Raw genomic sequence first — 25,434 nt, 5'->3', positions numbered from 1 at the left:
GGCAATGTTTGGAGAAAGGACAGAAGGTGGGGAAAGAACTGAACTTTTGGAATTAGAATTCAGAAAGTGGGCATGTTTGTCACTGAATCTGCAGGCAACTGCCAAACCTCTATGCTTTGTAAATTACCTACTTGCAGGTACCTTGTCACAGCAACTGAAAACAGACCAAGATGTGTCTGTTCACACAGATCTTTCAGCCTCTGGGCTGGGTGATGGATCTTCACTGCCTAGTGAGGTCACAGTCAGGAAACCTGTCCTAGCCGGAGCTGGATTGAGGGTGAGAAGTGAGGTGGTGGTCCCCATTCTTTCTTCCTGTTCTCCCCTTTCCTAAACCTACGTATCTGAAACTAGCCAGCTGGCAGATTCCTGCACACCGGAAAGCGAGAAGATGGGCTACACATATGGAGTTAGTTCAAGAGAGACATACTCTCAAATGGGGTAAGATAGTCCCGACCCCACAGAGCAACCCTCAGGTCTCTGGGGTCTAAACCAACATCAACTGGTAAAGCAGGGGGAGGAAGCCTGCTAAGATCCTATTCAGCAAGGGGACGAGTTCAGAAACTGAGATATCTTGGTGCAGGACACAGGGTGGGCAGGGTGTTCTGAGCACTGACCCCTGAGCTCTCCAGCCTGCAGTGGATATTATAAAGACTGGGAAGCTCCTCAGGCCACCTTGGCTGGGAGCCAAAGGGAAAACTGTGAGCCAAGTCCCAGAAGAGAGATGGAGGCCAGATGAGCTCCCACCTGACTCAGGGTGTGTTCTCCTGGGGAGGGTCTGGCTCTTTTTGATGAAGCAAAAGAGCTCACCCTAGTGGTGCCAAGGACTTAACTCTTGATAAGCCAGACCCAGCACAAGTACCATCTCTCTTGGGACCTTGGACCTCCTGGACACCCGAGGAGATTCATCCCACAGAGGTGAGGGGTTTTTAGCAATTGCTGGAACGTGGCAGGGTCATGAAATGGGTAACTGCCACCCAATCCTGGTGGAAGATGATTCTTTGTTAGCTAGAAAGGGTCTGTCTCCTTGCCTCTCTATGCCTCAGTTTCCCCTGTAGGTTAATAAGCCTATTCCATAGAGTTTTTCCCAAGACCCCGAGGTGAAGGTCAGCTGTCCAGCTCCAGTGAGGACTTCTCCACCCCACTGCACTCAGAGCCCTGACTTCATGTCTACCCCTCGAAACACACGGTCACGAACAACTTGAGTGCTGTGAATTTCCCAGGTCAGGCCGACTGGAGTCCATGAGAATCTGTTGTTGAGACCTCACTAGTGGCCTTCCCTAAGGGCAGTCATCGGGTGATTGGGGTACAGGTTTCCTCCATCTTGGACAGCCATGAAGTGAACTGGGCACAAGTATGTTCCAAGCATGTGGTCTGTGCTACTTGGTCACTGCCTCTGTTGACCTTGAAGAAAAGGAGTCTTTTAAGTCCGGGACAGGAGGTGGCTGGCTGCTGGGTGGCCCAGACTCTTGCGTTTTAGAGGAGTCATCCCTACAAGGTCAGAGAGACTTTCTGGATGCTGGGAGAGACAGTGGAGGGAGGCGTGGCATCTTTGGTCTGGACACGCCAAGTCAACCTTTCCAGAATGTTACCTGTGGCAGCTGCTGTTCAACCTCCTGACTCGGCTCTAGGAAAACACGCTGGCTCTGGTTAAAGACTACCGAGAATTTAACCAAGGCGCAAACACGTGTTCCTGCTGGCCAGTGTCCTCAGAAACTGAAACACATTCCCCAAGCACAAGGCAAAGACCCCTCCCCCCAGGCCTTTCTCAGAAACCACACATCAACCAGTTTCCTCCTAATCACTTGAGGTGAATGAAAACTGAAAAGGACAGAGAAGCCAGCCCCTGGGTAGGTCGCTGTCTGAGTTGGCAGGCCACAGAGCTCTTGTCCCCTTGGCTCTCCAGCACACAGGCTCGAGTGTCGTCGCAGTCCCCTATCTCTTGTAGATGGATGGCTTTATAGACAAACCCCTCACCCAGGCTCCTCATCCATACTCACAAGATTTTGGACCCTAGAAACATGAAAGGGACTTCAAATTTTTCCCTGACACCCCTCTGCCCATTGTCTGGCTCACGCCCCCAGGTCCTGACTGGTACCCACAAGGCATACATATGTTGACTGGTATAGCATACAGGCAAAAGGGGCAAATCTGTTTTGAAGGGAATCTCCCAAGATGCTTTGGAGACAGGGTTCTGCTATAGCCCATCACTTTAAGTACCATCAAGGCTTGTGTGGACTTGGGCAGCTTCCCTTGGGGAGGGTACAGGCTGGACCTGACTGACAGGACCTTAAGAGTCAAGGGTTCTTCGAGGACCCTGTGCTGGGAAAGAAAGCACAAGGGCAGGGCCCCAGTCCTACACAGTGGCCCGGGCTCTGCAGAACACGCGTTGGCCAAGTGTGGATCGATAGGACTCTCCATGCACCCAGGTCCCCAAAACCTGCAATGCTGGGCCTGGGTGCAGCTTGTTCTTGGCACTGAAGAGAGTTGGGGGCTGGAGTTTCTGAGGGGGAGGAGAAACTGCAAAGAAGAAGCCCTGAGGCGACAGATAGTGGGACAGCTGCGGACTGAACTTGGTGTTCCTGTCTTCGATGTAGATGTATTAATTTCCATAAATGCTAATAGTCCATCTCTCGAAGAGCTATTACTTAATGTCATCTTCCCTTGGATGTGGTTCAACACAGGGCAGACAAGTGGAACGAAGCAAGAGGCAACACCCCCAACTGGTGGGTCCCTGGCTCCCGCCCCTCTCCCAACCAGGCAGCTCAAGTCTGGTTTCTGATGTAACCCTCATGCCTTCCAGACCCTGCCTGCCTGTAAGACAGGTCTCTTTCACACCAGTAAGGAAAGAAAGTTACCAACTCCCAAAAACGCTGAATCACACAGTGAGAGTGAACAGTACGTGGGGGATGGGTGAGGAGGGAGATGGAAGCTCGTAGGCAGGCAGCAAGGGGTGCTGGAAGCCAGTAGGCAGGCAGCAAGGGGTGCTGCTGGAAGGCTTCCCATTTGAAGCACCCCAGGATGCCCCAGGCATGCTGCAGGAGACCCCAGGACAAATGCCAGGAGAAGCATGCAGGGTACATCAGACGGGAAGGAGGGCAGGTGGGCAGGTACACCTTGCTGCAGATACTGCAGCAGGCAGCAGTGCAGCAGTGGAGAGCTCCGCATCCTGCAGCAGAAAGCAGCGGCAGTAGCAGCAGCAGGTAGGGAAGTGGGGAAGTGCTTAGTGCCAGGGTCTGGGCACAGGGGGAGAAGCTGAGGATGAGGGTAGAGGTCCAGAGACAGGGACAGCGGGGGGGGGGGGGGGAGAGGGGGAACAAGGTGCAGCTGCAACGCGTGTCAAGGTGCCGGGGAGCACCGCAAAATAGAGAGTGATGTGCGGTAGTGGTGTTGGGCATGGAAGGGGCCGAGGGCAGAATGGGTGGGAAGCTGGGTCAAGGCGAGAGGGACACAAGGCAGGTAGCAAGGACGAAGGATGCGTCTGGAGGAGCAACAAGGAGGGAGACGAGAGAAGACAGCTACTAGGAGTGCGCAGAGGCCGAGAGAGGATGGGGAAGCAGAGAGGCAAGGGCGAGGCGAGGATGCAGGGCTGGAAGGGGTAGAGCCAGGGATTGAAGTTTGGGGTAGGAGTCCAGGATGTCGGCCGAAAGGTGGGGCAGAAGGATAGGGGAAGCAGAGAGGGTGGGGTGGGGGCAGGGAGACTGTGGAGAAGGAGATGAAGAGGCTGGAGAGGAGGTGAGAACGGCGGCGGGGGCAGGGATGCGGGACCAGGGAAGAGGAGATGGAAGGGGACCGCGGTGGCCGCGATGGCGCGGCCTCGCAGGTGCCCGCCGGGGTCTCCCGGCTGCACTCACCTGGGGGCCTCCAGCTCCGGATCCCACGCCCCGTTCCGGATCTTCCTTCCCGCCCTGCCCTTGCGACTTCAGCACCCCCGAATCCCGCTCGCTCCAGCAGGTTCCGCCCGCAGCATCTTTACCTCGTGGGACGCCCGCGGCCACGCCCCTAGCAGCCTATTATTGGCTATGATTCACGCCAGTCACAGTCTCATTGGCAATGGCCTTCGGAGTCCATGCAAATCATGCTGCTCCCGCCGATGCGGCGATTGGCCGGCGCGCGCAGAGTCAGAATCCTTGGACTCGGGTTCTCATTGGCCGCGCGGCCTTGACGTAAAAGTGACGCGGGGCGGGGTCTATGCAGAGTGAGCGGTACCCTCAGCCCGGGACTCCACGCGTGGGTGGCGGCGGATTGGGCGACCCCCCTCTCGGCCAGCACTGGACCCACGAGTCCTCGGGTTCCGCTGGGCACCGGCAACCGGATCGCTGGACCCGCGGTGCGGGACTTGTTTGGTAGCGTGGATCCCGTGCCCGTCTCCTAGGTAACGCGCCAGCGGTGGACTGAACCAAGTACGGGGGAAGTCAGCGTGTGTTGGAGGCGCGGGTGGCAGCAGAGCCTGGAAGAGGCCTCAGGGTCCCGGGTGGGGCTGCATATGTCATCTCACTGACAGCCTGGTATTTTCAAGGCACCGCACGGGGCAAAGGGCCGGGTCTAGCTCGCGTGGGTTGCATCTTCTCCCCCTCCCATCGCCATTGGTGCTTCCCGGTTGCGGGCTGAAGTTGGGCTGCTGGGTCTCCTTCGGTTAGTCCTCCGCCTTCTGACCCCGTAGGCGCAGCAAACAGTCCAGGGCTGAAATCGATGCTGTGCGCTCGCCAGAGCCTTGAAATGACCACGGTCTGGTGTGAGCGCCTCTACCCCAGTCCTAGTCCATGCAGCTCCCACAGGTCTCTGGGCCCTCGATGCACTGTGAGGACCCTGGCCCAGTCCATGTCCAGCTCTTGGGGCGCAGGGCTGACCTCCTCCACTGCTCAGAATTGCAACCCACACTGCTGTCCGGGGTCCCAGTATGTCTAGTCCTGCCTTAGTCGGGAGGTGGGGGGAGATGCTCTCGCGGCTCACGTGGAAGTTTGCACTGAAAGTCGGTTTTGTGGGTTTAGGGAATGGGCAAGCTCTCTCTGTTCCAACCCTGGTCTCATTTGCAGGTCAGCCATAAGTTGCCACGCGCTAGAATTCTGCCTTGTGTCCCAAATTGCGCCAGCACTATCTCGCTCTAGTGTTTGTATCCAGGGATCTGCGAGACTGTACACTTTGGTAAAGACCATGCCTTTCGTTCCATAGCAGAGGTTTAATGTGGGCATGCTAGGCATCCCTTAATCAGACTGTCGGGTCAGCTCTCCATTACTACCCCCACCCCCAGATGGGGTAAGTCTCAGGTCTTCATTTCTGGGGACGAGGTTTCCTTGAGCCTGGCACCACTATTTGTGGAATTTCAGCCTCTCTGGGTCATCCATGTCAGTCGTGTCCCTGTCGTCTCCCCCACCCCCACCCCCCATGAGTCCTAGTCATGATCTGAATTATGCGATGCACCCCTCCCCCTCCCCCTTTCCTCCTTACTATAATTTAATGTTGTTGTTGGAGACGACATTTTGCCTCTGGAAGACATCTGATGTTGGCAAACATTTATTGAGTAGACCTTCAACAAACGAGGAACCTAAGACTCCATCAAGCTCTAGTCTGGTCGGTTGGAAGCAGTCAGGGAAGTTGAGGGTCTGCACAGCAGTTGAGGAGACAGGACTGGCCCTCATCCTTGGGCATCTCCAGCAGGGCTCTCCCTGCCCTCTTCTGGACATCTTGTCTCCCTTGACTTTCGGCTTCCTGAGTGGGAAGAGGACCTCTCATGGGTGTGGGGTAGTCATTGTTAGCTGTGTACTCCCCTGTCTAAGCCAGTCTCCACATGTGTAAGGTGGGCGGTGCTGACACTGCCTTCCAGTTGTTGGAACAGAACATCTTGAACATCGTAGCCACCTCGGCTCAGGCTTCAGCAGACGCTGGCTCATTTGCTTCCTGTCCTCTGTATGGAGCCTGTGGTACTCCTTTCCTGGATTCAAAGCGTGGAGTCTGCCCACTTTTCTTCCTAATGTTTATTCTCTCCAGTGGCTCTGTGGCTCTATTAGGGGAGTTTGCACAGTGTGAGCCTGGCTCTGGAAACCCCAGTGTGTAGTCATTGCCACCTGAAGGAACTCTCACTGGCTGGAGAGTGTCAAAATGGCTCTGCAGGCCCTGGCCTTCTCCCCATTCCTCTGCCTTGCTAAAAACTCAGATTACTTTCCCAAAGCTAGCCTCTAAGGCCTGTTCCCTCATTTGCCTGCTTCTTCCTGAGGCTGACTACCAAGGTCCAGCTTTCGAAGACTGTGAAGTCCAGTAATTAAAAGCCCCCTTTGGCTCATCTAATTAATATACCCAATTAAAATTAAACACCTCATCCTAACACAGGTTCCCATTTTCCCTTTATAAAACACTGTTTGCCTGTGGGCCATGTCTGTTTTCTCTCTACCCAGAGGCAGTCCTTTGTCCCTGGGCTCAAATACCCCTCCTCCCTCTCCCTTGTTCCCTTCCCCTTTCCCTCATCCTCTATCTCCTGTCTTTGTGGTCCTGAGGCTCCCGAGCCGATACTGATCTCTTACACCACCTGTCCTCAGTAAACTGGTTAAAGAGACAGATAACTGTGAAAAGCGGAGAAAGGAGATTTATTCAGTGTGGCCGCATTGGGAGGAGGAACACATAAATGGGTCCATCTTAGGAGTGCTAACATGATTCTCAGGCATAAACAGGTCAGAGAGGACGCAAAACTAAGCTGTCCTGGTCAGGGCGTGGGCCGTCCCTGACCCATCCTTATCTCTGCTCCTCTCTCTTGCAAGGTGGTCTCTGAAAGGGCACCGTGTGAAGTCTCTTTCCAGAGGCAAGTTCCTCCTCAGTCTGTCACCAAGGCTTTTAACTCTCCCTCCCCACAGCCTGGGATTCCTGGGGAAATTTTACTTCTTTAGGGTTACAAAGTATCTCTGTAGACTATCTTCTCTGCCAGAGTGGTCACATTTCTTTCAGTCACTGACAGACTCTCCAAGGACTAATGCTGACTCAGGGAGTTGAGAGTCTCCCAGGGGTGCATTGACTGTTTCTATAGAGGGCTAAGAGGTGGGGGGAGCATGTGGGGATGGGGGCCCTCAGATCCCCAGTATGAACCTGATAGGCAGTAGAGTCAGCGCGGGTCAGGCAGACCATGGGAGGGCAGGCTGGTGCTAGAGCTTTTCTTTTCAGGGCAAGGTAGTTGGTCTGAGGAGGGCCCGGGTTGTGTGAGGGTTTGTGTCAGGAGGGCTCACCGTGGTCTTGGGTACCGGTTCTCGACCAGTCTGTGCCTGTTTGATCCGGACAGCAGTGAATAGCATCTCTCCAGGAAAAAGAGCAGCCAGGCTCCCTCCACTCAGCACCATTTGGTTATGCGATTTTCCTCAAGTTTTCCTGTGGAATGGCTGCCAAGGCTGTGGGAGGGACAGTCTGCTTCCGCCAGGAGCTGACCAGGGAGCAGTCACCACAAGACAGGCCTCCAGCACTGTGACCAGCAGAAACACTGGGCTGTGAATGCCCAGGGCTGGACCCAGGGGGCTCTGGGAGCGTCTCACCTCCTGTAGGAGGAGGCCCTGGAGTGGGGGTTGGCCATGCAACTCTAACATCTTCCCATGTCTGCCATCACCAGATGCCATCAGTGGTTCTTTTCCAGTTCTGACTGTCAGGCAGGCACCCAAAGTGTGTCTCACTGTTGACATCGAGGTGTGGGCTGGGTGGGCCCTCAGGGGCTCCAGCTGAGGATGTCATTTCTAGCTTGTGGAGGCACCTGTATCCTTTGGTAACCGGCTTCTCCTCCCTATAGAGACCGTGGTCTGTGCTGTGGTCCTGTTCTTTCCAAGCCTTCTCGCCTGTCTCTCACTGGGATGTGCCCATGCCCCAGGCTCTCTGGATGGTCCCGCACAACTGCCTCCATCCTGTGCAAAATCCTGTTTGATGTTAAAAAGTCACAGGTTCCCAGGCTCCCAGGCTCCCGGGATTGGAATAAGAATGTTAGAGACCATTAGTCAGTTTGCCAGGAAATCTGAGGGGCAGGATAGTCTCCCTGGGCCTGCTTCTGCACCAGGGTTTCCCTGTGGTCGTTGAGCGTCTCCTGGGATTCTGGGCTAGTCTTGGTCAGGAGAGCCAGTCCAGGCTGCGTCTCCCAGGGGAAACTTTGCCTGCAGTGCCGAGTGGGGAATCACTTGTTTCCCTTTGAACAACCACTGAGTCAGCATTGACATCAGGTGTGGGCAGTCCCTTTGGCTGGATTGGGGGTGGCCCTCCTCATGCATGGAATTGGATCCTTTTATAAAGGACAGGTCATCCTGGTAGCCTGTCACGTCCACATGGGGATGGGTGGCTTTGGACCACCGAGTGCCTGGTTTGTCGGTGCGTTCCAGGAGAGCGCAGGACGTAGCCAGGGAACCTGAGGTGGGGCTGGGTGTGGGGAGACTGACAGTCTTGTCTTTTTCTTTCCTCATGCCCTTTGTGAGCATGGAGGGGTGACCCCAAGAACGGATCCTGACAGACTTTAGTGTATGTGATTTCCGTCTGTCCATGTTCACTGTATGAGACGTCAGAACCCAGAAACACTAGATAATTTTTAAAATGACTCCAGTAAACCTGATTACGTGATAATACCTTTGAAATCGCTTTGTGCTTGTGGCAGTGTTTTCACGGGCTTAGCAGAAGACTGTTCTGTGTGCTTCTGCATCTCCCTCATCTGTTGTCTTGCTTGGTTGAAAGCTTTCATGGGAAATCCAGCCCCACTGGGTAAGAGGAGGGCCCAATGGTGGGTGTTCTCAGATGGCACCCTCCCATTGCTAGCAGTTGTTTTTCTTTTGAGACAGGTCCCTTTATATAGCTCTGGCTATCCTGGACTGGCCATAGACCAGGCTGGCCTTGAACTTGCCCTAATCCTCCTGCTGTCTTCCAGCTGCTGGTATTACAGGTGTGTGTGTGTGTGTGTGTGTGTGTGTGTGTGTGTGACTGTGCGTGGCTCACATGGTGCAGGGCGTGTGCATGCTAGGCAAGCACCAACCATATGGACGTTTTCTCAGTTTGTTTTACAGTGGAGTCTGTCCGCTGATTGGTTCTTACACACCAGCTCTTGCCTCAGGGGTTTGAACTATTGCAGTCACTGGGTATTGGTCACTTGGAATGTTCTGGTGAGTTTCACAGGCTGTCCGTGAATTTGCGGATATAAGCATACACTCTTGTCCACCCTGTCCTGTGGCATCCACCCTGTCCTGCTCACAGGGAAGGTCCTGAAGTAGGACCCAGTCAGGCTGGAGGTGGAGGATATAGATGTTTCCAACTCAAATCTGTGAAAAACTCCTTAGTTTGGGGTGTGGCGGGAAGCGTCAAGACAACACTGCAGGAGAGAGGCGAGGAGGTAGTGGAGAGACGAGAAGCTCTCTCTATGGAGAGAGGCGGGCCTAGAGATGCAGAGGCGGGAAATGGTGAATTACACTGTCCATCAATAGAGCCAGTAACAAACGCAAGTGCCCGTATGCCGTGTGTTCTTTCTCTGAGAAAACCCAACCAGTGTGGAGTTACTGCAACCCCCACAGCTGCATCCTAGCCTAGGAGGGAGGACAGGACCTTCAGAGTGGAGACCACAGATGCCTGGTGTGTCCCGTCCTGCTAACTTGCCATCACTGGGCTGTCTGCTCACCTCTCTCGTCATTTGCGGTGGACATTCATCCACGAGACTGGACGGCACTATGTCCAATTACGGTTTTCCTGTGCTGTGTTTGACTTTGGCCAGAGGTTTATTTCCTCTGGAACCTGCCTTTTGAGAGCAGATGTCACTGCTGATGTGGAACATGCTGGGGCCACCATGGTGAGCAAGTCTGTGATGGCGAGATGGGAGAGAGAGAAGCAGACCGGTCTGTGCATTATGAGGAGAGGCAGAACTGGAGATTCTTTTCGTGTTGCCACCTGAGGCCATGGCGAAGGCCCACCCAGCCTGTGCTGCCACTGAGGGCCTTGTCTGGGTCCATAGCCCTGCAGTAGCAGGGGTCTGTGTCGACATCTGTGGCCCATCTACCACCATTTGACAGCCCTGCCTTGGGCTTCATAGATGTCCCGGAATAGAGCAGAGCGGGCCCTACCCTTCACTGGCTGTGGCACTTGGGAGAGCAGCCCTACTTCACCTGGGCAGCACAGCAGAGCTGGCCCTGATGGAGTGGGCTCCACTGAGCCACCCGGAGCGTGGGCGAGCCGGCCCCACCCCTCACCTTCAAAGTGCAGGAGAGCTGGCGCACATGAAAGGGCAGTTCTTTCAGAACCAGAGCTACAGGATTTCAGTGACACAGGGCATCAACCGGATATCTGAGAGGAGTCCCAGTGAGGATCTAGTGGCCGAAGCCAGAGGTCTCCAACTGGACCAGTGGCTCTGCAGTGTGCAAGTGAAGCCATTTGTACAAAAGGATATGCCACGGGACACAACGCTCGCAGCTTCTATGGGGAACCTGCAAGGGCGGAGGGCAGATATGGAGGGATGGGGAGATAAGTGGGATTGGGGGTACATGATATGAAATTCGCAAAGAAGCAATAAAAAAGTAAAGAAAAGAAAGAAAACACTTTAGTTTTACTTTTTCCTTAAAGCGACTGAGTCACTTTGTTGTGTTTGAGAAGGTGTCAGCTGAAGCCAGGGCTGTCTCAGACATTCCTTCACTGAATGGAAAAGCAGGCTAGGCTGGGCAGGCCGTGGCTGTAGCAGGCTTTCCCCTGGGGTGCCCGGTGGCCTGTGGCTCGCAGCGGATGTGGAAGTTCTCATCACGGTCTTGTCACATGTACCTAGTGGTCCAGATGTGGTGAAATGAATAGCATCCCTGCCTCTGACAAGGACACACCCTGGTGCACCTGCTATTTCCACTGTGGTGACAGACAGGGACTCATAGAGCTTTCAAGGTTGCTCACTGTGGACTGTGCCCCACCAGCGCAGACGTCACCAGGGTGGAAACATGGCGAGCAGTGGAGGTGTTAGGGATCAGACACTGTGTTAGGGATTGGACACTGCGTTAGGGATTGATTGGACACTGTGTTAGGGATCGGACACTGTGTTAGGGATCGGACACTGTGCTAGGGATCAGACACTCGTAGAGGCTACACCCACAACTCTTTTCCCGCTTGGCATCCTGGCTTCTAGAATTGTCTGGCCTCTTATCAACATCTGTCAGCTGAAGCTGCAGCTCAGGATGGTGGTGACCCTGTCTGGCTGGACAGGGTTGAGTGACATTTGATGGGTAAAGTCATAGGAAGCTGGTACTGTTGGCTCTTGGCCACAAGAGACCTTGCCACACAGCCCGGCCCTCCTGGGCGACTGGCCACAGGGCTCCAGCAGTCGTGTCTGGAGTCATCCGCCCTGGTCCTGCTGCGTCTTTGCTTTGTTTCTGTGTGTGCCTCAAGGTAACTGCTCCCAGGTTGCCTTGGGCAGTGCCTGCTCCTAAGCCCACACTTTCCTCTATGTAGACCAGCAGAGGCTGATGTTAGATTCCCATTGGCTCCCATGAGCTCATACCCCCTGAGTGTTTTGGGGATTAGGTTTCACCTACCACCCACCCCTGGTTTTGCATAGCTGTTGGAAGGAGCCCCACCCGGCTCCATTCTTAAGCCAGCTTCTGACCCCAGGGTGATTGTGTGTGACTGGCCTTTTCCCTGGCAGCATTCATTGCCTTGGGTCAGCAACGCAGCAGCTACACCGGGGCTAGCAGGACTGAGTTGCCAAGCATGGGTTTCTGGGGTTGGGGGCTCCCCCCAGGAAACTTTCAGAGACAGGTGAGCACTGAGCTGACCCTTTCCTTCATTTCATCACAGATGGTGCAGGGAGCCCTGGAGGCCCACGTGAGGTTGGACAGGCAGCATGGATGACTGGCACAGAGTCTTCACCCAGAACACACTGGTCCCTCCCCACCCACAGAGAGCGCGGCAGCTTGGGAAGGAGTCCACGGCGCTCCAGTGTGTCCTGAAGTGGCTTGACGGGCCACTCATTAAGCAGGTAATGGGATTTCCGTTGGTTGTCAGATGCTGTCGTAGGAGAAGAGGCTTCTAACATTGATTTCCACTTATCTCTTATCTCCTCGTCTCTTAGTGCCGTATCCATTAGTTACCTTAGGCTTGGCAGTACTCGAATGACAGAGAACCTGGGATTCGGCCACTTGGTCAGCACCTGGGCCTTGGGTCAGCATTTCTACCCACAGTGTGGACTCACAGGTGGTGTGGCTTCTGGGTTGTTCTGAGCCAAGGCACAGCGGGATACCTTGTGTGGCCCTCCTTTGCTCTACAATTGGGAGAGCACTGCTCTGGGTATCTCAGCAGCATTGTTAGTGGACGATGGGAAGCCCCTGTGCTTGGACGTCACCAGCCGTTTGAACCCCAAGGCCTCTGCCTACATGTCTTCACCCAGGAAGCCTGCATGAGCTAGTGCAACTGTGCAGCCACTCAGAGAGCATTCGTGTGGACGATGTCCTTCTGAAGCCCACTGGCCTGCAGGGATGTCCAAAAGGAGCCAGCCCTGCCATTGAACGTCCGGTGTTTCTTACAGACGTTTGTTGGCAGGCCCGTTGTCTGCCACTGATGTTATAGGATTCACGCACATTCAGCTCCTAGCTGTCGACAGCGTGCAGTTACAAGCCCTCTGATGCAGTGCCTCCTGGTGTTCGTTACAGGCTAAGGTGCCAAGGTGATTGCTGTACCTCAGCTGTACCTCTTAGCTGTTCACACTGAAGACTCACCTTCAGCCCTGGGAGGGGGCTGCAGGATCACCCCCATTTCACAGAAGCTGACAGAACCTGCAAGACGCAAGCCAGCTGCTTGGGGCCACTTATTTCCCTGGACTGCTGCTTACCTGGGCTGGCTATGGCCACCCTATCTGGGAGCTCACAAGGCCACTGGCAGCCTTCTCTCTCCTAGAGACTTCATGAGGACAGGTCCCCTCCCCACCTTTGTGTGTGTGTGTGTGTGTTTTGAGAAAAGTAATTTACAGAGTTTGAGATTTTCAGGGAACACAAAGACCAAGTATGACCATGTCCTGTCTCAGATTCCACCAGGATGGTCTGCCTCTTGTTGTACAACCCTACACAAATTCTAAGGAATACAATAAATATACCTACATGTATTTTATTATTTATGTATTGTTCTTAATGATTTATTATGTATGTATGAGTGTCTATATGAGTTTATGTGCATCATTTGTTTGCAGCGCCTGTGGAGCCAAGCAGAGGGGTCAGATACCCTGGACAGTTATGGGCAGTTGGGGAACACCAGCTGTGGGTGCTGGGCCTCTGTAAGAGCAGCAAGGGCTCTTAACCACTGAGCCGTCTCCCTGGCTTCAGTTGTTATTGAGAGAGGATCTCACTGTGTAGCCCAGAATGGCCTCAAACACCTGATCTCTTGCCCCAGGTTCATGAGTGTTGAGACACAGGAGCATGCCAACACACCTGGCTCGTTTTATTTTTCTAAATGTAAATGATTGTACACACACACACATACATACACACAAACACACATGCACACTCACACGCACACATACACACACATACACACATGCGCACACACATGCACACACATGCACACACATGCACATAAACATGCACACACACACACATACATACACACAAACACACGCACACTCACATGTACACATACACACACATACACACATGCGCACACACATGCACACACATGCGCACACACATGCACACACATGCACACACACATGCACACACATGCACATAAACATGCACACACATGCACATAAACATGCACACACACACACACATACATACACACAAACACACACGCACACTCACATGCACACATACACACACATACACACATGCGCACACACTCAAATGCATACTCACATGTACACATACACACACATACACACATGCACACACACATGTACATAAACATGCACACACAGACACGTGTATACATATAATCACACACAGACATACACATTTGTTCTGTACCTTGATTAAAAGTGATTTTAGGAACATGTCTTAAAGATTGTTCATATTACATGAGAGAATTTTTTACTTTTTTACTTTGAGACAGAGTTTCACTGTGTAGCCCTGGCTGGCCCGTTCCTTACACTGTAGACCAGGTTGGCCATGAACACACAGAGATCTGCCTGCATCTGTCTCCCGAGTGTTGGGATTAAAGGTGTGTGCCACTGTGCCTGGTTCTCATTCTTTTTTGAGACAAGGCATTACTATGTAGCCTAGGCTAGCCTTGGACTTAAGATCTTCTTGCCTCAGCCCCTTGAGTAGTTAGTTTGAAGGATCACAGATTTAGGGTATCATGCCTGACTGTATTTACATTGTTTCTAACATATGCGTGTATATATAACAATTCCCGTGGATGGGATTCCTGACCATGCATTGTTTATAGTAGTGGATTCAGACGTAAGGACGTGGGTAAGTTGGAAGCCAGCAGGAGAAGGTAAACTGTCTGCATAGGGAAGCCTGTGCTAGCAGGTTAGAGTCTCAGAGTTGTTCAGGGAAGACGAAGGGCAGGTCACACACGTGATTGCAAGGGACACTGCCGTTCCCACGGCTGAGTGCAGCTGCGTCAGTGTCCCAGCCACCCCCAAGGCTGGAAGGTCACTGAATCCGACCCACAGGCCACTGTGTTGTACCATAGTTAAGACCTGGGCCGCAAAGGGACATGGGCAGACGTGTGAGAGAGAGAGACGGGGGTGGGGGGGAGGAAAGGGGAGAGGGAGGGAGGGAGGGAGGGAGGGAGGAAGGGAGAGAGAGAGAGAGAGAGAGAGAGAGAGAGAGAGAGAGAGAGAGAGAGAGAGAGAGAGAGCGCCTGGGCTCCAAGCCCCTCCTGCACACTGCGCTTGGATGTTGTGGCGTGTCTGGGAAAATTGCAGCAAAATCACGGTGGGTGTGTTTCCTGACTGCTGTGCCATTGAACTGTAAACCTAGAAAATGCTCCAATAGCTGGAAGTTGGTCCACCGTCCAATACCCTATGGGTCAAAGAGGAATTTACGGGGAAATCAGAAACAACTCAGACTGAATAATGACGCTAACGACGTCCGTCAGGGACCGAGTGACTGCACAACTCTCTCAGAGAAGAATTCTTCCCCACTAGGGATGGCAACAAAAACAGGCAGGCAAAGGAACAGGAGATGTCCTTGTGCAGTGGAGGACCAGTGGGTGTAAGCCTGCTGGGACCCCGAGGATGGAGCGGGGAGCTGAGGTCCATTCTAGCTGGGACAGAGGCCTGGATAGAACCTGGGAGATGCAAGGCAGGGTCGAGAGAGGGATGGGCGTGGTCATGGAGCAGTGAGGGAGGCCACTGCCCCACCGCCCTCACCCTTCCCCCCCCCCCACCTCCGCAGTGACACCACTTCTCTCATTCACTCCTGAAATGTCCAGTTACCCACTAATCATTGGCTAGGGATGTGGTATTCACAGCTGGATCTGGGGAAAGTGGAGCCGCTATGCCGCTGGCCTGTCCTTCCTGCTTCTTCCGTGGCGTGTCCTGCTCGTGGCCACCTCCATGCAGCCCCTCCACCAGCACAGATCCTGAATTGTCCCCTTCCCACCAGCTAGTGACTTGCCCTGTGGCTTTTCCTGCCTGGATGGAAGCACTGCTCTCTGTCTACCCATTTCCAGTTCTTGTCCCCTTACGGTGACAGTGACAGTTCTTCAGATCCCAAATCGGATCACCATTTCAGTTGCAGTGAGTGGGTGCTTGCCTTTCTTACCCTGGTTGCTCATTCTGGTGGGACACGAGCACAGCCTGTCGTGGGGCTCCATGAGGCCTGCCAGCTCTGCTCCTGATCCTCCTGTCCCCTGCTCAGCCTGCTGCAGTCCCACAGGCTCCGTCGAGTAGACTGCTTCTAGGATTTTGCTGCAGATAGGAGGTGACGTTCATTGAAAAGGCTTCTTAGTAGCTGCTGAGAGCGGGCAGGCCTTGACTTGGAGGTCCAGACTCACAGGGAAGGTTGTCGCATGGCTTTTGTGGGAAGCGATGGGCTGGGCAGGCTAGCCAGCTTGTGTAACTCTATCCATCCCAGTGGTAGAGAGATTGTCTAGTTGTCTGGGTCTTGGTCCTGGGACGGGGAGTTTCTGTGTGAGGCCAGAGAAGAGCATTCAGGGAAGGTCAGAGTCCTGTTCTGTTTGGTTTGCCCGTCAGAGACAATCTCACAGGCGGGGCAGTGACCAACCCTGAGAATCTGCCTGTGTGCGAGGGCTTGGGACATCTCTTGTCAGGGAGTCTCCGGATGTTAGAGGTTCACTGATACACAAAATGAGAACGCAGGAACTTATCGAAAAATAGAACACTCCTTTCTATAGTCCTGAGAAGCTTAGCTCTCTTGCCCCAGGGTCTGATGTCACGCTGCACCCTCTACCTGGCTCCCCGTCCCTAGGTCTCCATGTCCTCATGGTCTGTGTTCCTCTTACTTCTCAGCCAGGACATTATTTTCTGGGAGTCCCTTTCCTGATGGGCCTGTTTTCCTTCCCAGAAACCCTTATTTGCTTTCTTTCTTTGTTCTTATGTCATTGGGCCTAGAAATGTGCCTGGCACAGACTAGAAACAGAAAAGACATCAAGGGAAGGTTTGTTGAATGAATATAGGAGAAAAAGGACCCTCCCCCTAAGAACTGGACGTTACAACAGGGGCTGTGGGAAAGACTTTGTTTCCGGGATTGTAGACACGGTCTCTCCCACGTCAGAAAACTGATTTTCTTGTACCCCAGAATACCCCAGAATAATTCTGATTGGCTGACTTAATTCCTGCTCAGGACAGACTTAAGTTGGCCGCACGAGATGAAGAAACCCATCTTGAAAGGCGTAAGTCAGAGCAGGTTCATTAAGTAACAACAGATGCAGCAGCAGCAGCTTCACACGTGGTTTGGTCCAGGGTCTCTGGTGAGATAGCCTCGGCTCAGACCCTCCTTCTCTTACTTCCATCTGCTGTCAGTCGGCCACAGGCCTGTGTCTGGCAAACACAGCCTGGCCTCTGGTGGCCTAATGCCTTTGGCTGCGTGTTAAGGTTACGTCATCTGAGGGCATTTCAGCGTTCTGATTGACCAGGGCAGATTGAGCATCATGATTTATATCTCCTCCCAGTCCAGCTGCTGTGGAGAGACGCTGTTGTCGCAAGGAAATTGAGTTGCCCGTAACTGAATGTGGGGTAGATTCCGAGGGCCCAGGGTCCTCCAGAGGTTCTCTGAAGTGGCTCTGGGGTGGTTCTTCAAGGGCTCCTTTTCTGGTGTCTCCTAGGGAATCCTAGATATGCTGTCGGAGCTCGAATGCCATCTGCGAGTATCTCTCTTCGATGTCACCTACAAATATTTCTTTGGGAGGACGTGGAAAACCACAGTGAAGCCCACCAATCAACTCTCTAAGCAGCCGCCCAGGATCATCTTCAATGAGGTAGGTAGGCTCTGTCAGCCCAGCCCACACATCCCAGGCACGGACAGCCTGGACCAGCAGCAGCAGGTCTGTTGCAGCAAAGCTTGTCGTAGTGGTGGGACACTCCGTTTCCACACAGTCTCTTAACGTGGAAGCCAGATACCCAGCCCGGTGACCGAGCTTAACATGGCTCTCAGGGATGTGGGACTTAAGCCCTCTGCCTTCAGGGAGCCTCTGGGGTCTTGGAGTAGTGAAGTTACTGATGTCATCTGACAGTGTGTTGGCTTTCATCTCCATAACAAAACTACCTGGGGAATAATGGCAGAACGGACACTTTTCTGTTCATGGACCTTGGCTCTGCTGACTCTGGTCCAGGGGTGGAGGCAGAGCATCACAGCAGGGGGGTTATGGCAACACCTCTCCTCTCCCAGTGAATAGGAGGCTGAGAGAGATCACCTATCCTTGTGGGCTTACTTTCCTTGGCTTTTTCCATCTGGACTTCTTAGTCTGTGGGACAGCATCACCTGCATTCCAGGTGGGTCATCTCACTGTGGCGAGTCCTATTCAGAGGCACCCAGGGCTGGGCCTTGCCGGTTTACATGTTTCTCACTCTATGAAGATGACGGTCAAGAGTGACTGTCACAGTTGGTGAAACTAAGACTCAGCAAAATGGCTGCCTGGATGGAAGGCAGCGGAGTATGGACTCAGACCGATGCTTCTGCCCTCAGGCTTGGCAGCAGCATAGCACTGGTTGGGTCCATGTTTCCCAGGGAGCCTCTTGGCTGCCTTCAGCTCAGGCTAGTTCCCAGGTAAGTGCTGGGGAGAGAACACCTCAATTCCACTGGGGTGACAGAGGGAGCAGGACACAGGCTGTGAGCTGTGAATGTCCTCAGAAGATGCAGAAGGATTGGGAGCCTGCTTCAGGCAGGGCTGTGGAGTGTGGCCTGTGAGAGGCCAGGACTGAGAGGACGAGAAGGAACCGGGCACCAGGATGAACAGCAAGTGCGTGAACATGAGGGGGAGGGGATCTGGGGGCTGCTGTGGTGGTGGCAAGCTGGGTGGACAGCCATGTCCTGCAAGCCATCTCAGTGACACTGGGCTCTTTAAGAGTTGAAGAGGCCACAGAAGTCTTCTCCACGCTGCTACTGTTTCACATGTGACCTTCAGGACCTTGAGGAGGACTCGCCCAGGTTTGACTCCGCAGGTGACAGTTGCTCTGAGCTGTTTCCTCTCTAGCAGGTGAAGTGACCAAGGCCGAGGAACCCCAGTTTTGTGACAATTGGCGCCTTGATTGTCTGTGGAGGTAACTATGGTAGAATCCAGGTTTTGTGACATTTTGGTACCTTTGCCGATGGTGGAGGTGACCATGGTGGTTTTGAGTTGCTATTCTGGTCACTTACACCCCCGGGGCTTCCTTTCTGCCATGGTTGCTTCCGTCATAGCCGGACTGGCCGTGAACATGGTGCCCTCTGACCTTGACCATCACCCAGCCCTATGGTTTTGAGCCTTGGCCTGGCTCATCTTGAGGCTGCCCAGAATAACACTGGCAGTTGAGGGAGAGAATGGCCCCAGGGGTCAGATTAAAGTCTTGGCAAAATCTGTGTCATGAGAACTTAAGTGCCAATCCATCTGACATGATGTTATCCAGTGCTTGGAAAAGTCTTACAGGCCGGCATGTCAGCGACCGCAGGAGTCCGTGTTGTAAATCTTGTCATGGCTCCACGCGACTCCACAAGGCGTGACCCCTTGAGGGTCGTCTCAGCATGGGCAGTGTGTGGCCTTGCACCTGTGGCGCTGTGAAGGAGATTTTCCCTCTGTCTCTCGGTGGAGGATGGTGCTTCCCCATGGCAACAGCCCTGTGGGCACAGATGGGCTGATTTGATTTTCTCTTTCTCCCGTGTGCAGGGGCCCAGGGAAACCTTGTGTTGTGACAAGTGTCCGTGAAGAATGGTGCTGGTGGCCATGATGACACACCTTCCCTGGGGAGGGCGGTTAAGGTCTAGGTGTGGCTTTGAAGCACACGTTCATCCCATCCTTCTCCTCTTTGGAGGGCAGCAACCCTGAATCCTCGTTTTTTAAACAGGAGGAAGCAGGTGCAGGGAGAAAGGAGCCCCTCCCCTTGGCCTTGAGGTGTTTGTGGCGCACCTGTGCCTATCCGTGTTCTGGGCCAGCCACCTTCTCTAGAGGCAGCACAGAGACACTTGGTCTCTGGAGTGCCTGACACACCCCCTCTTCCCTCCTGGTGCCCTTGCTTAGCTCTGTGTTCAGAGATGGGTAAGATGAGCCCTTCTGCACATGTGCCCCGCTGCCCACTGGCAGTCCTGACTCAGACCTGCATGGTCTGTTCGGAAGGGGGGGCTTCCATCAGCAATCCTGGGGATGACAGAGGGGTGACCCCTGTAGAATACCCAGTGGTTATGAGACAGAGACAGCTCTCAGGGCTGATACTGCTTCTGTCCTTGACTCGGATGTGACATTGTGTCACCCTGGGCTCCAGTTGTCCCAGAAACTCAGAGGTGCTTACATTTCACTGCCCCCTGGTGGCCAGGCGCCGTCCTGTGTCCGGACACACCTTTGCCCAGGAAAACCGAGGCTCAGGCTTGTTCCTGGGCTGTGTTTACCCATGCTGGCAGGAGCCTCACCAGGTCAGCCAGCTCAGACTGGCAGAAGCTGCTGCCTGAGTGTTAGGAGGAGGAAGAGGGTGTGGTTCTGGAACAGAGAGCAAGCTGCCTCAGTGTGTGGCCTGAGCACTGGGCTCACAGTGAATCCTGAGCCTTGGCTTAGCTCTCTGCTATGCCCGCTGCAAGCAGCAGAGGCCAGTGGTGGCCCAGCCATGAAGCTGGCTCGGCAGCCCTCAGCACCTCTTCGTGCCAGCCAGCTTCCTGCTGTCTCCTGACTCCAGCACAGACACAGATTGTGGTTCAGTTAAGTGAAGGGAAGTTCCCTTTGCCCTTCGTGGTGTGTGTCTCCACGTGTTGTACGAGGTGGAAATGCTTGGGCTGATACTTAGCCGCCTGTGCTGTGGTCGTGATCGCCGGCTGACTAGTTGCTCTGGACACACATGCGTGACTGAGATGCAGTTTGCCTTTCAGAGGAGACTCAGTGGTGTGAGGTGCTTTCCTGGGATCCCCATCAGCAGTGGCCTGGGCAGATCTGCTGTGAGGTTGGGAGCTCCCAGTGGCAGGGGCCTGCACTCGGCGCGCCTGTGGCAGTGTGGGTAGTAGATTGACCAGGCATGCTCTGATGTATCGGGCAGACTCCGTATGTGACTGGTGTGAAGTGGTGGGGTGAGCTCGTGTTGCTGAGAACCGCAGTCAGAAGACAGTAGAGATATGCCTTGGTAAACAGTGACTCTGCAGGTCTCTGGTCCTGGTCCCCTCCATTCTGCTCTCCGAGATCTTCCCTGGTGGAGAGGACTCATCTTTCTTTTTAAATAATTCATTCAACCTCCAGAAAATATCTTCAAAGAGTAATCCTGGCGGCCACAGTGCAGCACACGTGTGTTCCACCTTTCTTCTAAGGTGGACATGGCTCTCCCCAGCAGGCTCTCTTGGCTGACGGCCGCTCTCCACAGGCAGCCCCACACAGAGCAGGGACCCTTTGCCCAGGTGCCGAGACAGTGCCAGGGTGACTCCCGCCCTTCAAAGAGACATTTCCAGATCCAGTGTAGTGAGCATGGAGTCCTGATGGCTCCCACTCCTCAGAGTAACAAGAGCCGCCGTGAGGGACGGCACCACGGTTCTGAGAGAGCTGTTTCCACAGGGGGCAGCCCCTGCTCAGCCACTAGTGTATACCTGCAGGAGGAGGGCTGGTTCCCCCAGGTCAGAAGTACCCACTCCTAAGTTGAGCCTCAAGCGGGGCCTGACAGAAGCAGTGTCTATTGGCTGCTGCCAAGGTCGGGTTTTCCCTTTAGGGAGCAAACCCCGGTCACCGGGGAACCAGGGTGGGGTGGAGGAGCCTTGAAGTTGGTTGCTTCTGCTCTGTGGTATCCCTTGCTTTGGGCTGATGGGGTTCAGTCACCTGCTTTTATAATTTAGCCAAGGAATTGCTGTCCTGCTGAAGTGAGGGCCACCTTTGGGCCTAAGTGCCGAGCATGTTGCCTGGTTTCAGGACGGTCACTCAACTCCGTGACATTGAATTCATCTGCACGCCATATGCAGAGACGGGCACCTTGAGGGTAAGCCGTGTGGTGTCCAGCAGGTGCCCAGGAAGCAGAAGGCGTTCACTGGGCGGATGACGCATGAGCGCCCACTGCACTCCAGCCTGCGTGGGAGCTGAACACTCCTGTGCAGCCTCCAGCCGGGGCTCAAGGTTCACATTGTCCCCTAGACCTGAGTTTCTCAGCCTTAGGACTACTCACGTCAGGGTCTGTGGTGAGGTGGTGTGGGCCCGAGAATACCCTGTTATATACCTTCCTGGCAGGGTAAGCGTCCAGCTTTGAAGCTGAGCCTGTGAATGCCGTAGGGGAGAATGGGGTCCATAGAGTTGGCCCGGCTTGGAGTGGTCAGTGTTGATAGCCGTCGGCCAGAAAGCCCAAGCCCAGGCTGAGGCTGATGGGAGCTTCTTGCATTAAAGACTTGTCGTTGTGCGGGTATAAGGTGTGCCTGTGTGTATGTGTGTACATGTGTGTGTGTCCAGGCAGGACAATGTAAGTAGGGTTGAGGTGGGCTGTGTTGCCCTCCATCTCTCTCTCTGGTGCTTGCAGCTTTTTTCTTGACTAGGCTGGCCACTCAGCAAGTTCTTCTGTCCCCTGTGCCAGGCCCAGCCTGCGGTTGCAAGTGTGTTCTACTGCTCCCTGCTTTTCACCTAGGCGCTGGGGATTGGAACCCAGGTCTTCATGTGCTCAGCAAGATTATTATGCACCGAGCCACCACCCCAGCCGCTAATGGCTTATTTTGAATTACCTGTGTGCACGGTGCTGGTTTAAGTTTTCTCAGCTCTCCGCTGCTCTGGCGAGCATAGGTGACAGGTCGGGGTCCGCTGTCAGTCGGAGATGCACAGCTTCTTCTTAGAGACACATTTCTGCTTCCAGTTCTGTCATTGCCGGCAAGAGACGGAAACCTGGCCCCTAGGCAAGCAGTGTCTGCTTTTGAAGACGAAAGCATCAGGGCAGGAGCACAGATGATTTATTAATCTGTTTACCCTGTCAGGGAGGAGCCCTGGCCAGTGCCTGTGAGAGGGAGCTGCAGCCCAGCGGGGGTGAGAGCCCACTCTTCTGTTCCCTGTGGCTTTCTTCACAGGGGAACGGATGGGTTTGACTCAGACTTTAATCATGCCGTCTTAGTTGACACGCAGACTTTTCTTCTCAGAATGTATGGCGTCCTGTTAATTGAATCTCCCTGGTTTGGAGGCTTGTTTCCGGGTGCCGCTCAGCGGTGTGCTGTCTGGGGTTTTGCCGTAGCCTTTTGCAAGGTAGGAAGCTGGGGAGGGCGGGGCTGCTCCAGGCACAGGTGATCCAGAACAGAGCAGAGCCTGCGTTTGCCTGTCCATCCCTTAGAGCAGTGCAAGTCAAGCGTCTTTCATGGCCGCCTGATCTGGCCTGTATAAAGCCCTGGAGCCTCGAACTTGTTGAAGGCTGATGCCTTTCCCAGCTTCCTAATGACTTCTTGAGCACAGTTTCCACACTGGAGGGACAGTAAATGACGTTTGGAGAGGAACACACATGGGTTCTCATCAGCCAGGAATGAGGCTGATGTGGCTGGACGTGGATTGCCCTTCAGTGTGTTCTCCGTGGAGGCTGGCTCTCTGACTAGAGACGCTGGGACTGTCGAGTGGGAAGCTCTGTTGTTTTTCTTTTTTTCCAAGGTAATTGTCTTGGTGACAATGACAGGAGGGCCTGAGCGTTGTAATTCATGTGTCCTGGGTCTTTTGCGTGTCCTTGGTCTTTGGGTGTCCTGGGTCTTTGTGTGTCCTGGGTCTTTGTGTGTCCTGGGACTTTGCATGTCCCCAGGTCTGTGTGTCCTTGGTGTGTGCGTGTCCCCACTGACCCCATTGCTCAGGTAGAGTAGTTTCAAGGTGACCTCCAGGCTCGGCAATTGAAACTGCTTCATCTGAGAATTTAAATGTTTTACTGTTGAGAGAGGAGGGCAGTGTTCATAGAATCAGTATGCGCAGGTGTAAATACACAGGTGACGCTCTGACAGGCTAACGGCCGACAGGGCTCTGCGTGCAGCGTGAGCCCGGGAACCCGAAGCATAACTCTGCCTCTGCCCCACCACCTGTCAGCGCTGAGTGGTCATTATTCCATCATTTTGCAATAAAAGATAATAGAATAACGATTTATAGTTCGCAGCCTATGCTTTAATGCGTCCCTCTGTTATCCTCTCTGACAGTCTGTGATTACAGTAACCACTTTCTGGGTGACACCGTCGTAATGACTCCTTAATAGGAACATCAGCCAGAATTTTAATCACAACCCACTGGCCAGCTCTGCCCTGCATGGTGTTGTCTGCAGGGGCATCTCTGTGCTTTGATGGGGGCTAGACACCGGACACCAAAAGGTGCGTCGGAGTATGGAAGCCAGCCTGGCCCGACTCCTCAGGGTGTGGACATGAGGCCCTGCTGTTGGCAAATCCAACCCCTAGGTTCACCTCTGTCGCTTGTGGTTATGATGTGGTCAATTAGAACTGAAGGCACGTGTGTTGAACTGAACCAGGAAGGAAGTGTGTGTGTGTGTGTGAGTGTGTGTGTGTGTGTGAGTGTGTGTGTGTGTGAGTGTGTGTGTGTGTATGTGTGTGAGTGTGTGTGTGTGTGAGTGTGTGTGTGTGAGTGTGTGTATGTATGTGTGTGAGTGTGTGTATGTATGAGTGTGTGTGTGTATGTGTGTGAGTGTGTGTATGTATGTGTGTGTGTGTATGTATGTGTGTGAGTGTGTGTATGTATGAGTGTGTGTGAGTGTGTGTGTGTGAGTGTGTGTGTATGTGTGTGAGTGTGTGTGTGTGTGAGTGTGTGTGTGAGTGTGTGTGTGAGTGTGTGTGTGAGTGTGTGTGTGTGAGTGTGTGTGTGTGAGTGTGTGTGTGTGAGTGTGTGTGTGTGTGAGTGTGTGTGTGTGAGTGTGTGTGTGTGAGTGTGTGTGTGTGAGTGTGTGTGTGTATAGTGTGTGTGTGAGTGTGTGTGTGTGTGAGTGTGTGTGTGTGTGTGTGTGTATGTGTGTGTGTGTGTAGTGTGCATATGTGTAGGCATGTTTTTATGTATGTGCATGCATGTACATGTATAGTCATGTTTGTTCGTGTGTGCACATATCTGTGTAGGTGTATACACACATGTGTGAATGCATTTGACAGCTTTAAATTGATATTGGGAATGTTGACTTGGTCAATTTAAACTCAAAGCAAGCACTGAACTAGGAAGGGATGGTGGCCCTTCCACCTTACTCAGTGAGGCAGACTCCCTCAAACAAACCCGGAGCTCACTGATATGGTAGTGTTTCTAGCCAATCTGCTCCGGGATCCTATCTCTGCTTTCCAGGGCTGGAATTACAAGCGGGCTGTCAAGCCCACCTGGCATTTGTGTGGGTTTCTGGGGTGTGAACTCCAGCTCCTAAGCTTGCACCCCAGCCCATGAAGGGTTCATCATGGTGGTATGCTCTCATCCCTCACAAGGGCACTGGGCGTGGCCTGCTGCACGTGGTGTGTGGTGTGCCAATGACAGGCTCTGGGGAGGAGGGTGCCTCTGCGCCCCTCACTCTCACTACTTCAGCGGTCTCTGCTCTGTCTTACAGCCTTTGTACTTCCACACGACCCTGAGCCACCCCAGCATCGTGGCTGTGGTGGAAGTGGTTGCGGAGGGCAAGAAGAGAGATGGCACCCTGCAGGTGCTGTCCTGTGGGTTTGGAATTCTGCGCATCTTTGGCAATAAGCCGGAGTCCCCCACCTCTGCAGCCCAGGACAAACGGTACCTTCTACTGTTTTCTCCTCCTCCTCCTCCCCCTCCTCTTCTTCCTCCTCCTCCTTCTCTTCCCCGCCTCTCTTTTCAAAGATTCAATCATCTGTGTTTTATGTATATGGGTGTTTTGTGTGCAAGTATTCTACGTTAGCCGAAGAGTTGCTCTTTTCTGTGGAGTGAGAAGCGGCTTTGGTATGAGTGTCAGGTTTGATGTGCCGAGCACACAGGCCA

General features: G+C 53.7%; 2 protein-coding genes across 9 annotated transcripts in view; one reads left to right on the top strand and one right to left on the bottom strand.

Moving 5' to 3' along the window:
* The window catches only part of Kcnab2 (potassium voltage-gated channel subfamily A regulatory beta subunit 2), an 85,439-nt gene extending 81,449 nt beyond the window's left edge, over positions 1-3,990 (bottom strand). Inside the window, exon 1 of one of the 5 annotated variants that reach the window (XM_076933642.1) lies at positions 3,852-3,990. The gene's annotated coding sequence lies outside the window, so the exon portion shown is untranslated. The remainder of the gene's footprint in view (positions 1-3,851) is intronic. The other 4 variants (XM_034502475.2, XM_034502478.3, XM_076933639.1 and 1 more) reach the window with 4 other exon arrangements.
* The window catches only part of Nphp4 (nephrocystin 4), a 92,320-nt gene continuing 69,960 nt past the window's right edge, over positions 3,075-25,434 (top strand). Inside the window, exons 1-4 of one of the 4 annotated variants that reach the window (XM_076933637.1) lie at positions 3,075-3,200; positions 11,758-11,938; positions 17,188-17,340; positions 25,040-25,212. In XM_076933637.1, the coding sequence (XP_076789752.1) occupies positions 11,804-11,938; positions 17,188-17,340; positions 25,040-25,212 (461 nt within the window). In that variant the 5' untranslated portion in view covers positions 3,075-3,200; positions 11,758-11,803. Of the gene's footprint in view, positions 3,201-4,088; positions 4,401-11,757; positions 11,939-17,187; positions 17,341-25,039; positions 25,213-25,434 lie in introns of those variants that run through there. The other 3 variants (XR_013110295.1, XM_076933636.1, XM_034502472.2) reach the window with 3 other exon arrangements.

The sequence above is a fragment of the Arvicanthis niloticus genome, chromosome 5 (genome assembly GCF_011762505.2).
Source record: "Arvicanthis niloticus isolate mArvNil1 chromosome 5, mArvNil1.pat.X, whole genome shotgun sequence".
In the NCBI taxonomy this organism is placed as follows: Eukaryota; Metazoa; Chordata; class Mammalia; order Rodentia; family Muridae; genus Arvicanthis; species Arvicanthis niloticus.
The sequence above is the reverse complement of the archived record's forward strand: the minus strand, read 5'-3'. Positions and strand labels throughout refer to the sequence as shown.